Here is a 15,714-nt window from a genome sequence, read left to right on the forward strand (position 1 = left end):
GTAGTAGTAGTAGTTGTAGTGCTAGTGGTAGTAGTATTTATTAATACTTTACCTACTGCTATTACCTCTCTATTGATGATTGCTGAGCATACCCTGAAAAAGGCAGCTTTCCCCTTCTCAGTCCCTATTAGCTGTTTGAAGACATGGTCGTATTTACCACGAGCCAAGTAATTAAATGCCTTTGTCAATGGTCCTTTACCATGAGGTCTTCCTCTTCGACTTCGAGGATTACTGGTGGCCAAAGGTACGCCTCCTGGAGGGGGCCGAGCTGCAGTGGCATGTACTGGGTCAATTATGACTTTACTCTTAGCAGGAGGAGATATTGGTGGCTTGGCTGCAGAGGCATGTACTGGGTCAACAGTGACTTTCCTCTTAGCAGAAGGAGATATTGTTTGAGTAGTATTTATTTCTCTGTCAGGAGAAGAGATGAGCCTATATTTTCTTTTGCAATCAGGCCAAGCATCTTTATCTGGTGGTACTGTTTTCTGCATTAGAATGGAGACACATTCCCTACAAAGAAACTGATTTTCTGTTGGGGAGAAGTTTGGAAAAACAAGTCTCGATGTTTCTGGACTGACAATACTCAACACGGCTCTTCTATGATAACCTTTTGCTCTTCTCTCGAAATCACTGTGGCAATTAATGCACCTTCGATTGGTGTCAAGTAGCACGGTCTCTGCCTCTGCCATCGTTGTGTAACTGCCAACAAAAAAAAAACAACAGAAAGAAATGAGTGGAAGTGACAATCAGTTTAGTTTAGTGAGCGAGAAGACGAACAAGTTGGCAGCAAAGAGCACGTTTTTCTGCTCGCCGCACAGGGAAGAGGCGTAGAAGAAGAGTGGCAGCCATTTTTAGGACATGCATATGAAAACAACTGGGACAAGCCACACAAAGGAGAGATTTTATACTTTACAGCAAATATTTTCAAACAATACGTTTTACTCGTCTAACAGAAAAAGATTCAAGGATTTCAGAAAGCTCATCAGATTGGCAAATTTCGGTCTAGAAACCTTGTCCACATGAAGTCAAAGTGCCGCAAACATGGTTTCCGCAAAGTTCTTAATGGGTCGGGGCTAGCAGCTAGCTAGCTACCTATCAAAACACGGTTGGCAGTGCATATCCGGCAAAGCTATTAGTGACAAAATGACAAAGATTTTATAAACCGTTGTAATAGTCTCAAAATATTCGTTGTCGGCATCAAAGTTTAGATGAGATAAAGTTTTGGCACTCACCCGGTAAAGACTGTGTCTGATCCTAGTTTAAATAAAGAGAAGAGGACGTGACGTCAGGACAACGGAAGATAACGCACACACACACACACACACACACACACACACACACACACACACACACACACACACAGTTGCAGTTACAGTTCTACTTTGAATGCTACAAATCTGGGGATTTCTCTAGACCATTTACATCTATGAATATAAAATGTTCCATATAAAATAAGATTTAACAAAAGATGATATTGCTAATTTCATATATTATCATAATATCCTTAGTCAGTTTTATCCTTAATGTCGCTATAAATTGAATCATTAATTGGCAAAAAGTATGGAAGCTTAGTAGAAGGTATTGTGTCACCAATGAGTAAAAAAACAACCTGCAGAAGAGAAAGAGGAAAAGAGGCCTACAGGAAGACACAAGAAGTAGAGGAGTCAAACTTGATTCCACAGTGCAGAGCCATATGCTTTCCTTAGGCCTTGTTGGAGGACTTTGAGAATGATGTCTTTGTCAGCCGCGTTGCCCTGTTCCTGCAGGAGAGCAGCGAACAGGCCGCCTTAAAAACACAAGGCTCCCTGCCAACTCCAGAGAAAGCCATTTGGACATCTAATAGCTGTGGACCGGGCCAGCTTAATGTAAGCCTTATTGTGATTACCTGACGTAATGACAGCCAATCCAAATACAGCCTGTAAGCCATTACGGGCCGAACAAGGGGAACACATTATGCATCGCACCGTGTCAGCACGACAGGGTCTGAACAATGCAAGACCCCGGCCGGCAGCATGAAAAAGTTTCCACCCTATTATTCTTACCCCCATGGGAACGGAGAGGAACTGTTTAGGGCAGTTACACATCCCACCTGCCACAGCCTGTACCTTTGATGGGTGGCAATAGGCCTTACAGGCCCAAACACAGTTCAGGGATTGGATTTATTAAATTCTAAAACCAGCTGTTCTAGCTCTTTATAATGGACAATAGTGTGTCATTAGAAATCTGGCTTTCAAAGCTTACATTTGTAATGCATTGCAGTAAAAGGGAGCTGTATGTTGAGCTACTGTGGGTCCTGAATAATGCAAAATGTCATTTTGTCAAGTCAAACTCTTCAGATATCTGTGAGAAAATACAACTCGAATGGTCAAATACATTCCAAATTGGGTCTTTAGCTCTTTAACTTGTGTGTTGGAGGGGATTAGCTCAAACAGGTAGGGTTGATTGCGTTGGCGTTGCGGTCAGCATGAATGACACTGACATACATGACAGAAATTGGTGGAAAATGTGCCATTTGTGATTGAGGGCAATTTTCCTTTCCCTTTCCATGTTCAGGGAGAAACATGGAGCACTCCCCATGCGTGGGTGCACCTGATTTTCCACCCTCGCTGCTATTAACTAAATTGTAGGCAATTTAAGTCCAGAGAGATGGGAGTTGTGTGAAGAAAAAAGCTGACGCCAATCCACTATCGGTAAAGAGTCTGAAGAAAAGCCCAAGCCTCCTCTTTGCTTTGCACACATCCTTCCCCCGTTCCCCCTCCTGAAAAAAAAAACTGCATTTCCAACTGTTTCCAAAAAAAATCTGTCTGTTTCAGCTCGTCTGTTTGGCTGAAGATGCAGCCTGTGGGATCCCCCGACCTCCTGACACTTTATAACTCTAAATCGTTAATCAGGATTACAGTGACTATCTCATTACACAGGCATACTTGCAAGGGAGGAAGAGAATTCATCAGTTTGTGCTTCCCTGCTTGCCTCAGGAATGTCTTCGGAGAGGCATTAGAGGCGCTCGGTCTCCTGGAAGCCTGCGCTGTGACTTGGCTTGTTTGTTGCTGGAGGATACAAGTGATCTCTACGTTTATCTAGAATAATTTCCCGGCTGAAAGGAAGCTATCATTAATACACTCCCACACTCTTGTTTCCGTCTCTCTTGTGAATGCTCAGTTTTCTGACCCAAGTCTGCTAAGGCAATTACAGCTGGCTTGAACACTTAGTCAAACACCCCCGTTGCTTGCAGGAAAGGTATATCTTTACTTTAAGTACCTGCGAGTAGTGTGTGTGTGTGTGTGTGTGTATGCCTATGAGCATATAAAGTACGTGTCTATGTATGAATAGAAATTGTTTTCCTATTAGTTTGCCATTGAATACTGTGCAACCAGAATTAAAAAAGACAGAAAAACAATGATATCACAGATTTCAAAACATGAGCACAATGATTATTTTATGTACGGTTGTTTTATTCATGGTGGATGTGTTAGTTCTCAAGGCTTTAGGTGTGGCTTCATGGTTCAGGCTGTGAGGCTGTTTGGCGGAGGGAGGGAAGGCACCCGGTCAGTAAGTGGGACAGAGAGGAGAGGGGTGAAGTTGCCCCTAGGTGCTGATTTGTGGTCAGTTTGGCAGTTTCTCCACTTGTAAAGTTTAGGAACAGACCTGGACGATAACATAGTTGAATATGGTTTCAGATAATACATGAGGCACACTTAATTTAATTTGCCAGATGCTGAATCAGCCTCAAAAGGGAAATACACTGCAAAAAATATCCATCTTAAGTTATTTAGCCTAGTTTTGAGTCTTTACATTTTGTTTTCCTTAAAACGCATGAAGAAAGTAAGCTAATGTGGTGAGAAAATTTCACTTGTTTCCAATGCAGTTTCACCTGTTTTGTGCATTATTCTGAAACAAGTGACAATATCTTGAAATAAAGAAAATCCCACTAATCCACTAAAGTCAAGACAATTCATCTCACCCCTTTGGCAGATTCTCTCACTTGTTTTAAGAAAAAGTAACATTTAAAGACTCAACACTAGACTGAACGACTTGTCAAGATGGATTTTTTTCTTTCAATGTAAGACAAATCAAGAGCTCCTTGTGTATTTTCTTGTATTCAACATGCATTCCACTGCTGTTTCGTCCAGCTCTGGTTGGTGAGAGGACCGGGGGGAGCTGGAGCCAAGTCAGCATTCAAGGGCGGCTTCACCCCAGAGAGGACAGAGGTATCCTGTTGCTGGGGGTGAGCGGTGGCAGCGCGGCAGAGGAATCATGTGATGACAGTGGGGGCGGTGCGTCCGGTCCTCTCGCGCAGCTGAGAGACCTTCAGAGCGATGTCTACCAGGGGAGCCAGCATCACCTGCACACACACACAGAACATTTCGTTTATTTACTGTTCAGGCTATGCCACGCCCCCCACCTCCTCCACTACCTGCACTTTATTGTGCCCTTGTATTCCCTACACTGCAAAAAAGTACCCATCTCAACAAGCCATTTAGTGTAGAGTACTGAGTCTTAAAATCTTGTTTTCCTTAAAACGTGAAAAAGAAGAAGAGGTGAAATAATTTAACTTGGTTCCAACAGTTTCACTTGTTTTGAGAATTTTCTTGAAACAAATGAGGGTGTTTTGAAACAAAAAGACGGATGACTGCACTAGCTTCAAGATAATGTCACTTGATTCAATAACATTCTTGAAACAAGTTGATTTGCATTGGAAACGAGTGAAATTATCTCACCTCCCTTGGCAGTTTTTTCACAAATATGATTTAAGATTCTTTACTAAACTAAAAAGGATTTTTTTGTGTAGCTCTTGGCATTGTATTACTGCCCATTTTGGCTACTTGTAATTATGGTGATTCGTGACTGTGGGCTCACTCTACTACACTATTTCACTTTCTGTAAGTCAATCTGGATAACAGCGTCAGCAAAATGCTCATAATGTGTATGTTCTAATCATGTGAAACAGAGCTGGTTATGCTGAGATCTGAAATGGCCTAGAGGTCTGCCACCAGAAAGGGATTATTCTCTAGTAGTGGTTCTCAACTTTGGGACTGAGTTTACACCAAAGCACTATATATAATGACCATTTCAGACATACTGCAGTATGATGAAGCAGGAATGAGCAGAATATGTCGGATTTACAAATCGGGTGCTTATGTGGAATATGAAAAGAAGCTTTTCCCCTTCCCCTCTAGACCTGTTCATATCTAAACGTAACCCACCTGGTCTGTAAATCAAACCTACCCAAAGTCAGCCAACTGACCCGCGAGCCCATGGCCCATTCATCTATCCAGTTAAGATTCTGAAGCAATACTTCTTTGCTTATCTAGTCACGGAAGGTGTGTAAGCATTGAGGAGGATGACACAAAGTAAATGGGACTTGAGTAGAAGTTTGTCACTTTTTTCTCTCTCTTCTTTCTTTCTTGCACTCCATCACTTCCCCGTCTACATCAGTCAGAATGACTTTATGAAGTGTCAAGTTGGAGCTCTCAATCTTATTTTTCCCTGAGGCTGTTTTCCTTCTCTTCATACTGGCTCTGATAAGCAGCCATAACTCAAGTCTTAGCCAAACATCCCCCCCCCCATCCCCCCCCGACCCTTTCAAATACAAGTTCTGGAACTCGTATTTGGAGAGCTGCACCCAAAACAAGTTGGCTGGCCCGGAGTTGAGGGATCCTTCCAGCCAGGCTGAAGCCTTTTGAGGCCCATTGCCTTCGACAGCAGAGCAGAACTTGGACCGTACCAGAGCAGGAATGCTTCAGCTCACATGGAGGCAACATGACAAGTTCAACAGCTCCCTCACTATCCCTTTCATATGCAGCCGTCAACTCCAATGATTGCTGGGCTACTACTCAAGACCCTCACCTGTTTTGACACATACTTATCTGCTGCACTTTCATGCCTCAAGACATTATAGAAGATTTAATTTTGTTTCTTATCTTCCCTGCATAGCACCCTTCATAGGTCCATACTGGCTGACCAGGCTGACGAATACAGAGCTTAGTCAAGTTTAGTCAAGCATTTCAGGGGGGGAAACAAAATTCTGCGTCTCATGAATTGTTTATTCTCCTCAATCTGATGACATCATTGTCTGGACTGTCTCTCACTGGTTCTAGCTGGCTGAGTTTAGCCCTTGTCCTGACCTGTGGGTCCAGGTAAATCTTCTGGGGGTCCTTCTCATAGCTGTCTATGTAGAGCCTGATGGTTGCCCCGGCACTGCCTGTACCGCTGAGACGGAAAATAATCCTTGAACCGTCAGAGAAGATGATCCTCAGGCCCTGAGACAGAGACAGAGAGAGAGAGAGAGAGAGAGAGAGAGAGAGACAGAGAGAGAGAGACAGAGAGAGAGAGAGAGAGAGACAGAGACAGAGACAGAGAGAGAGAGAGAGACAGAGACAGAGACAGAGAGAGAGAGAGAGAGAGAGAGAGAGAGAGAGAGAGAGAGAGAGAGAGAGAGAGAGAGAGAGAGAGACGAAAGAAGAAGATGGATGTAAATGCAAGGGGAAAGAAAAATGTGGAGCTGGAACGTATGAGGTGCAGTAACGCTTACGCTGCTGCATGCTGATAATTATGCATAACCCGTAATCTAGTACAGGGATATGATTTTTGTTATAGATTCAGTCATTTTATGAATAACGCCATTTCTATTAAAACTCCACTTTCAACATACTTATCTTGGAATCAATTCAATGTGTAAATTCCAACTAGGACCATCATGTAATGCTAAATTACTTAGTATTTAACTGAACGATTTAAAACTTTTGTTCTAAAATTCTTTTTTCTCTTTCAGTTTTTACACTTTGTAGATTGTTAGTGACTTCCTTCATTAACTGAATTGAAAGTGGACTGAACAGAACCCCCTCAAGTGAGTCAAGAACACTGTAAAACAAAAAGTGCTGACAGATTTGGATGGAAAGAGGATGGAAGGAGGATGGAAAACAATATAAAATTGCAATGGGTTGTGCTCTGCAGTCTCTCACCTGGTTCTTGGACACACTTCCGTCCACAGGGTCTGTGTAGGCAAAGTTGTCAGCGATAGCCACCTCATACGTCTTGTCGCCCGATGAGAACTTCTTTCCCACAAAGGCCGGGTCGAACATAGTGGTCTCCAGATCCTTGATCATCTTGTTGGCAGCATCTGAATCAACCTCCTCATAATCGTACCTGGTGGGGAATGAATGGTTGAACAAGGCTGAGGCAAAAATATAATTTGTTTGTAATTTGTTAATTTAAAAAAAAAAAATTGGTTTGGATGACCAGGGATGGAAATGCTCACATTTTGGCATAAGAGTTGGAGCAAAAATATGTGAACAAGTGAAATCCATTGCAAATAAAATGTATTTAAAAAGTCAAACTAAACATTGTCTTTTGCATTGTGTGAACTACATCCTCCTATTGGAGCTCATGCTGTCAAGGGGCAGTAGCATCTCAGAGTAGGAGTGCTTATCTTGGATCAGTTTTATCTCCAGAAGATAATTAATTCATGGTCAAGGGCCTAATGACCCTCCATCAGCACTTCAACTACCTCCAGGAATTTGCCATTTTTTAAGATTTTTTGTAATATCAACAGTTAAAGCATGGGCTTGCAATTTTGACCAAACATTACACTTACCCTGCATAAATCCTCTCATTTTCAGAGATCTTTGCAATTTTCTCTACCACAAATTGCCTTGCTATTACATCACAATAATTATTTTTTAGAAGGATAGTCTTGGATGGCTGTATGAATACAAACCCTCCCAAGGCTTTCATTTACTGCATTTCTAGAAGTTACCACTAGACGGAGCCACAGTACCATCAGTAGACTGTACTGATTCAAATCCCTACAGTACATCTTCTGAGTGGGTGTTCTTAAAACCTTTTCAACCGAACCCAAATTTAGTTCTGGGACGATGGACAAAATGATGGAAAAAGATGATGAAAAAAACCCCAAAAAAAACAATAGCAGTACTCTTGGGAGTGGCAACCCTCCTGGAATACCACCCATTTTGGATCTCAACCCCGAGTTTATGAAAGCCTACAATAGGGATCTGTGCTGACCTGGTGAAGAAGTTCCTGCCAAACTTCTGCCAGTGGTCCTTCATGATCTCCTCCACGCTCTGCTTCCTGGTGGCCAAGATTGACAGCCACGCAAGCACCGCCCACAGGCCGTCCTTCTCACGGATATGATCAGAGCCTGTTTGGTGAGCAGAGGGAGAGATAGTGTGTGTGTGTGTGAGAGAGACAGAGAGGGAGAGAGGGAAAGAGGTGGTTACAGACATGTGCAAGCAAGCAAGCCTCACCACAATAAGTTGTCTAACTGCCTGTTACGAATCACAAACACTGACTTCCCTCCCTACAGGGCCACAGTTATGTGAAGTACTACGCTATCATTGCAATATGTGCTGCAGCAAGGCTTCATTCCACCAGTGGTACACAACTTATAGTTACTGGTCATTTTAAAATAAACCTGACAAAGGCAGTGCGCAGATGAGTTATGACATTTTCTTCTACTGGAGTTTTGAGGATATAAACCTGGTATGAGTTTCACTCACCAGTGCCGAAGCTCTCCTCTCCACATAGTGAGAGTTTGCCAGCGTCCATCAGATTCCCAAAGAACTTCCAGCCGGTGGGAGTCTCGTACAGCTGCATCTGCAGGGCTTTAGCCACACTGGGACACACACACAGAAACACATAAGAAAAAAATGGGTCTGTGACTAATATGAGTTCAGTGCTTCTTAAAATGTGCAATGAGCAAATGCAGTGTTGCCCCGGGACTCAGGTTCATTAAAACTACCACTTTTTTGGGGACTGAGCCCACAACCCACTGTGGGTCTCGACCCATAGCTTGAGAAACACTGAACTAGCTGATATGCAATGTGTGTCTTACTTGTCGAGGGCTCCACTGGTGGGCATGCTGCGGGCCAGTCCTTTGACGCCAGTTTTCTGGAAGTAAGGGATGCTGGTGATGTTGGCTGCGATGACGGCCACTGAGTCTGAGGGGTTCACGAAGAAGCCGTGCTTTCCTAGTACCATGTTGCGATCCTGAAGAGGCGGGAACACAAGTGGCAAAGAGAGGGGTCAGAAATCACACACAGTATTCAAGATTTGTAGCATTTATGACCTAGGTTCTCAAACAGGGTGGTTTAGTGACTTGGGAATCTTTTAACTGGAAGGCCTGGATACAAGCCCCCATGGCAAGAATGCATCTTCCCTACTGAAGTGTCCTTGAGCCAGACACTGAATCCCTACCAGCTCTAGGGCTGCTGTTCTGTAGCTGACTCTGTAGATGTGAAAACACAAATTTCTCCTCAATAGAGAATCACAAAATGTAAAACCAAATTGTGTTGCACAACTGTTTCTTTGGGTCTCAGTTTGACTAGTGATTCAATGAGCCTGGGGAAGGATGAATTCACTCAGTATGGCTCCCAGGCTGAAAATCTATCAGCAGCCGAATCTCCTTTGATAACAGTACAGTTAGCTAAGAACATGTACTGTCTCCATTAAAGGCTGTGCCAAAGTCAAAATGAGTTCAACTCAGCCTCACCCTGGGACCCAAGCCCATTATGTTGTTTTTTGACTCAGGCCCATTAAAGCCTAGTAATACACTATTTATGTGGGGTGACATCATAGATTCAAATCCATTTCCTGAACTTTATCACGTCATCCCCTTTCTCTCTGCTGTCACCTCTTCCTCATATACTATCTGTATGTGAAAAAAATTATCTTCTTAAGAAAGAAAAGCCGACTTACACCGTCACCATCGAAGGCGGCTCCAAAGTCATACTCTCCTCCCTTCATGGTGTTGACCAGGTCGGCAGCGTAGGTCAGGTTGGGGTCAGGGTGGTGGCCCCCAAAGTCCTCCTGGGGGACACAGTTGACTGCTGAGTTGGCAGGAGAACCCAGCTCTTCACAGACTATCTTTTTCACATAAGGACCAACCACTGGAAAAAGGGGGGAAAGTGTCATTAAAAGTGGCAATCACACTTTGTTGGAGGGGAAAAGCAAATGCACACTGCTTCCCTTTGTATCAAAGCATAAAATCAAAGCATGTCATAAGCACACTTGATGCTCCAAAAATCTGGTGGTTGACATTGAACCTGGATAAGAGTGAATACTTTAAATATATGTAGCACACCAAGTTGTGCTATTTGTAGCTAGTGTCTCTAGATACCAATTTCTTTAGACTAAATTGGGGACCCAGTTTCCACCGCCTGACCTTTAGGTCCTGAACCAATCTAATCTGAACCTATCTAATTTAACTATTACATCGGCTGAAGTTGTGCTGTGCTGATTCATACCTCCGTGCATAGCATCCAGGCGGACGTTAATGTGATTGGCTCCAGAGAGAAGCTCCTTCAGTGCAGCGAAGTCAAAGATGTCCCTCAGCATCTCAGCATAAGCCTCCACAGAGTCCACAATCTCCACTGAGACGAGGCAAAGGGGAAACAGAACACAATTAAGCTAGCAGGAGACGGTAAGATAAAACATTTTGGGGGAGGAAGCTAACTTTTTTCATGGTCACAATGGTCATGATGGCTTAAGGACTCAATTCTCCAACGTCATTTCAGAGACCAAATTAGGTTTAAGAATAGAAAAGACCTATGCCATCTGCTATATTGCCTAAAAGAAAAGACAAAAATCTCAAGTCATAGCTAAAATTTGCCACCATGTTGCTGGGAACTGGTGTTAGTTTTCCACTCTAAACAACACATAAACTCAACGTCATAAACTGAGACTTTATATCATGAACACTAAAATCTATGCACAATTTACTCTATAACAATTAAAGGGTGACTTTGCAAAAAGGTGCGTCTTCCCTGTTAAGATAAAGGAGAAATATAAATAAAAACACACGAGTAAGCAGAGAGAGACAGATAAGACAGATATACAGAGAGATAGACAGCCAGATAAACAGATCATCTTTACACTTTTACAATATTGATTCCTGAAAAGATTCTCATTCAACTGAAGGCAGGACTGTCCATGCCACTGTACCTGTGAAGGGCTTGAAAGTGTCCACCTCAAAGGTCTGCTTGCCGATCTTGGACAGGTCCACTTTCAGCTCTGGGCAGATGTGATATTCCTGAAGGCCTTTGCTGATGTCAAAGATTTTGTTTGTGATGCCCTCTGGGGCAGGTCCTGAGGACAAAACAACAAGGTAGAGGGGAGGATTAGGGATTACAGACTTTTTACTTATATATAGACACAGTATAGCCACCAGAGAAATCACTTACACCCCCTTGGCTACAGCACTCACCTCCACTGGAGATGTTGTACTTGATGCCGAAGTCTCCGTTGGGGCCTCCTGGGTTGTGGCTGGCTGTGAGGATGATGCCGCCCACCGCCTTGATCTTGCGGATCACACAGGAGACTGCTGGGGTGGACATGATGCCATTCTGACCAATCACCAGGTGGCCAATCTGTAGGCAAAAACACATAGACAAACACATATACACACACACACACGCACAGGGAGGGAGGGATGGTACAATATGTTAATCCAAAAACTCTGACATTGTGTTGTTATGTTAGATTATATTGCCATCAGTGATTTGGGATATGTAGGTGAAAATGTCTAATAAAAGTTGATAAGTCAAGCAAGAAAAATGCCAGACATGAAATAAAACAAAGTTACATACGAGTAGCATGTGTGTAGATGGCTTCTACTTTGAAAATCCTATTACTATATCAATCCAGGGAATCTTTCTCTCTATTTGAACATGCAATGCCTATCTCTCTGTGTACACATAGAGCATGCAGTGGCTCTCTTTGTGCACTCTTGGCTGCAGTTCAGCTTCCCTTCTGCCCCATTTCCTAACTTCAACCACTAGTGTGGAAAATTGCAAAAACTAACCCAGATCAGTCATCTTTGGGCAACTTCACCCTACTCTCATCGCCTATGAACAAGACTATTTGAACCTGCATTTTAGTTTAGTTTAGTTAGCACAATTTAAAAAATACACAAATGACAAAGATAACAAATAATATACAGTGCAGGGAGAGGCAGAAAACCCAATGGGCTTATTTGAAGCCATTTGTCATCGGTCGTCCTGCTGTTGTCAAGACAGAGGCAGAGTGGCCATGTCATAATAGATAAGGACACAGGTTCAATCTCTGCAGTGGTCATGTGTCCTGTTCAAGTGTTCTTGAGCAAGACAGTGAAATCCCGACCTGCTTGCCAAATAAGTCAGCTGCTATAAGAGCAATAAAGTATTAAATGGCCCAAAAAAATTACAGTAAGATGCAAATGTAGGCACTATTCATTCATTTCTGTATTTGAACATGCAGTCCCCATCTCTGCTACAGTGTCAGACCACCATATGCAGGGCAACGTGACTGGCTGCACGTTGCACGTCACGCCCCCCTTTCGCCTGATGGTAAAGGGAAGCAAGGGAACCAGTGGCATCACACACCACAGCTCATTATGAAACAACACAACGTTAGGCTATAGCCTAATACTTCCTATTGCAACAATAACCCTGACTGCGGAAAACCTGTTGTAGCTCGTTTGTGAAATTGTGCAAGACTTAAGAGGAGTGAATGGCTTTGAAATAAAGAATGAGCTTCTTATCTGAAGGAGAAAGAGTCAGGAAGCGTCAGAGCGTGAAATGCCAAAGGTAACCGATTTACATGCAAGTGACCTCGGTGTACTTTACCGAAAATATCACCGCGGTCAAGTTGGCACTTGTAAGAAAACTCTGGTGACACCTATCACGTTAACATTCACAAGAGTCTGCTGCTCTGGACGTTATGCAAAACGTCGAGTATTTTCTCGCAAAAGCAGGCTAAATGAATAAAGTAAACATGCAAAAGACGAGGAGCAAAGCACACACGCGCCATCCCCGTTTTAACACTGTGCTCCTTGTCATAGCCTACCAAAAGAAAAATATCAAGGAAAGCTTGCAACGACATGAAGCTGAAGGTCGTAAAGGATGAAACAATGTATCGCATTAGATAAGCAATAAACGTTTGTAACATTGTATCACTGCCATACTGCCATAATAGAATGGATAGTTCCGGTCTCAGCTCCGATTGGTTGAGTGATGTTCGAAGCCGTTAATTACCTGATAAACGCACACCTGTGATAAAACTTAATTTAAATACTAATGACTGAAAATCACCACTCATACCGGTAGACTACTCGCGTCGCCTAGCAACGACTTTATTTAGCAACTGTTCAGTTTGGTGGAAGAGTTTACTTCGTGACATTTAATTATGATTTATTTAAAGTAATATTTATGTTCTTTCTTTAATAAAATGCTCTGTTGCCGCCGTTTTATAAAAGCAATAAGTCCCTGGATCTCTAGTGGCTCACTGCTAAACTATCAAGAGTGCAACAGTGTAGCTAGCTGTCACTGAAGATGTGACAGAAAGTTGCCTTGCTTGACAGCTAGCACGACGTTAGCTTGTTAGCTGACATGCTATGCGGGAGGAGAGGAGACTAGGAGGGGGAGTTTTCATAGCAACACACACCAGGGCAGGAGCAAAGGTGGACAATAAAGCCTTTTCCTACTGACCCCGTTGGCAGCAGCAATCTGGACGATCAACTGAATCGCGTCTTTCATGAAAAACCTCCCATCTCCTCCCACCACCAGACTGGCCGCCTGGCGCTCGGCAGGCTCGATGACAGAGATTGTGCTCTGAATGAAGTTTTCTGCATAGTGCTGGTTCTGTTGGAACACCGTCACCCTCTTCCTCAAGCCGCTCGTTCCGGGCTTTTGGTCCAGGTAGGGCTTGGTTTTCACTACTGTTATTTTCACCATTTTCCCCCCAATAAGCTGCTAGCCGCCCCGTGTGATCCGCAGTCTGGTTCGGTGCAGGCGAATGCAATAGCAGAGCAGCCACACGTACACACTGGGCAACTCCCACCTCATAGACCCGCCTACTCTCAGTTTAAAGGGCAAGCATAGGGGATTCGTTTACATTCAACATCATGAATGTCAGGTTGTTGCAGTTTCCCTTCATTTTTATTCGTTCTTGGGTATGCTAAAACAAGGGAGGTAATAATTTGGCAGCAGGGTGGCCTGGTGGTTAAAAAGACCACTGGAAATGGTTCAAGCCTTGTGAGTCCTTGAGCAAGGCACTGAAGCCCCACATGTTCCAGGACAAGAGTGAAGTAGCTGGCCTTGCACTCTGACCTCCATGTGGCAAGTGAAAAGAGAATTTTCCTATGGGGATCAGTAAAGCATTATATTACATTATAATAATTTGTGCTAGGGCAGACTTTCCCAACCTTGAGGTCAGGTCCCCATGTGGACTGAATATTAATCGCATCCCTTGAAAAAATCCTAACCAAATATAATTACAGTTAGGGCTGCAACTAACGATTATTTTCATTGTCGATTAATCTGTCGATTATTTTCTCGATTAATCGATTAGTTGTTTGGTCTACAAAATCATCAGAAAATGGTGAAAAATGTCGATCAATGTTTCCCAAAGCCCAAGATGACGTCCTCAAATGTTTTGTTTTGTCCACAACCCAAAGATATTCAGTTTACTGTCATAGAGGAGTAAAGAAACCAGAAAATATTCACATTTAAGAAGAGAAGAGAATTTTGACTTATTTTTCTTAAAAATTACTCAAACCGATTAATCGATTATCAAAATAGTTGGCGATTAATTTAATAGTTGACAACTAATCGATTAATCGATTAATCGATTAATCGTTGCAGCTCTAATTACAGTTGTAAGATTCTTATTTTGAAATGGTAAAAAAAACAACTGCTGGCCGTCACAGGAATTTCCTAACCTCATTATGGGGTACTCTGCTAGAAGGAATTGGTATCCTTTGTGCTAGGGGTTGTCATCCCTGTCAAATCACTTGATTTTACCGAAGGCTTAAATTATCAAATTTAAAATGATAGTGATATAATGTAAATATGCCCAGCTTTGGCATTGTAGGGTTCTTTCAGATTAGCTTTAGCCTGCTCCACTCCAACCCTCTTAGGAGAGCTCACAAGGTCAACAACAGATGCAGAAGTGTTACACTCCATCAGAAAGATGGGACCCTGAGATTCATGTGACAGACAGCTTGAAAATATATAACAGTCCATTAACAGTAAAGAGAAAAAAAGAAAAAAAATCTGGACAGAAAAGTGATTAAGTAATTCTCCACCCTTTCTCAATGATAATGTGATGTGGTTACAGTACCATTGTATCTCCATGGAATTTCAATTTTGCAAAGTTAACATTAAAAAAATACTTGATTTTGAAATACTCCCATTATTCTATTATAGTGAGAGGGCAAAATGCAGAATAACACAGAGAAATGTTGTGAAATAGTTCAGTGCAGGCCACTGCTGTTTGCCTATTGCATCACAGTGTGTTTGATCCCCACTTTAAGTAGAACAAGGTTTAACATCAGACCTGTCATGATGTTGCTGTCTGACTGAATTTGTAATAACATGCTGTGAGAGAAAAAGATCTACAGTATCTATCTGTCTGTCTATCTAGTTGTCCTTTATTTATCTCAGTTACTCCTTTTGAGACCAAGGATCTCCTAAGGAGGCCAAGGCAGCAGCATATTGCTTTGGACAAAAAACCCAAAACATTTCCAAGGTTATAAATAATCTCAACACATTCATTCAACACAAGATTCAATTGGCATAGCTGAGAATGTACAATGTCAAAAGCATTTTTATTTCTCAATAGCCTGAAGAGCTAGAAGATGCACAGTAGTACACAGCAAGAACAATGAGTCAATTTACTCTCAATTCAATCAATTCCGTCGAAAGTAAACTGCAATTTATT

The 15,714-nt window shown here is 42.5% G+C and overlaps 1 protein-coding gene across 1 annotated transcript; it reads right to left on the reverse strand.

The window, feature by feature from the left end:
• Positions 1-3,431: 3,431 nt before the first annotated feature.
• Positions 3,432-13,773, reverse strand: pgm1 (phosphoglucomutase 1). Its single transcript, XM_071925638.2, has 11 exons — positions 13,482-13,773; positions 11,222-11,384; positions 10,960-11,103; positions 10,263-10,388; positions 9,715-9,905; positions 8,852-9,006; positions 8,517-8,632; positions 8,023-8,158; positions 6,963-7,146; positions 6,126-6,260; positions 3,432-4,342 (listed from the first exon to the last, which is right to left on the reverse strand). The coding sequence occupies exons 1-11, from the start codon at positions 13,725-13,727 to the stop codon at positions 4,253-4,255; spliced, it is 1,686 nt and encodes a 561-aa protein (XP_071781739.1). The 5' UTR covers positions 13,728-13,773; the 3' UTR covers positions 3,432-4,252.
• Positions 13,774-15,714: the final 1,941 nt, after the last annotated feature.

This window comes from Centroberyx gerrardi, chromosome 9, assembly GCF_048128805.1.
Source record: "Centroberyx gerrardi isolate f3 chromosome 9, fCenGer3.hap1.cur.20231027, whole genome shotgun sequence".
Classification (NCBI taxonomy): domain Eukaryota; kingdom Metazoa; phylum Chordata; class Actinopteri; order Beryciformes; family Berycidae; genus Centroberyx; species Centroberyx gerrardi.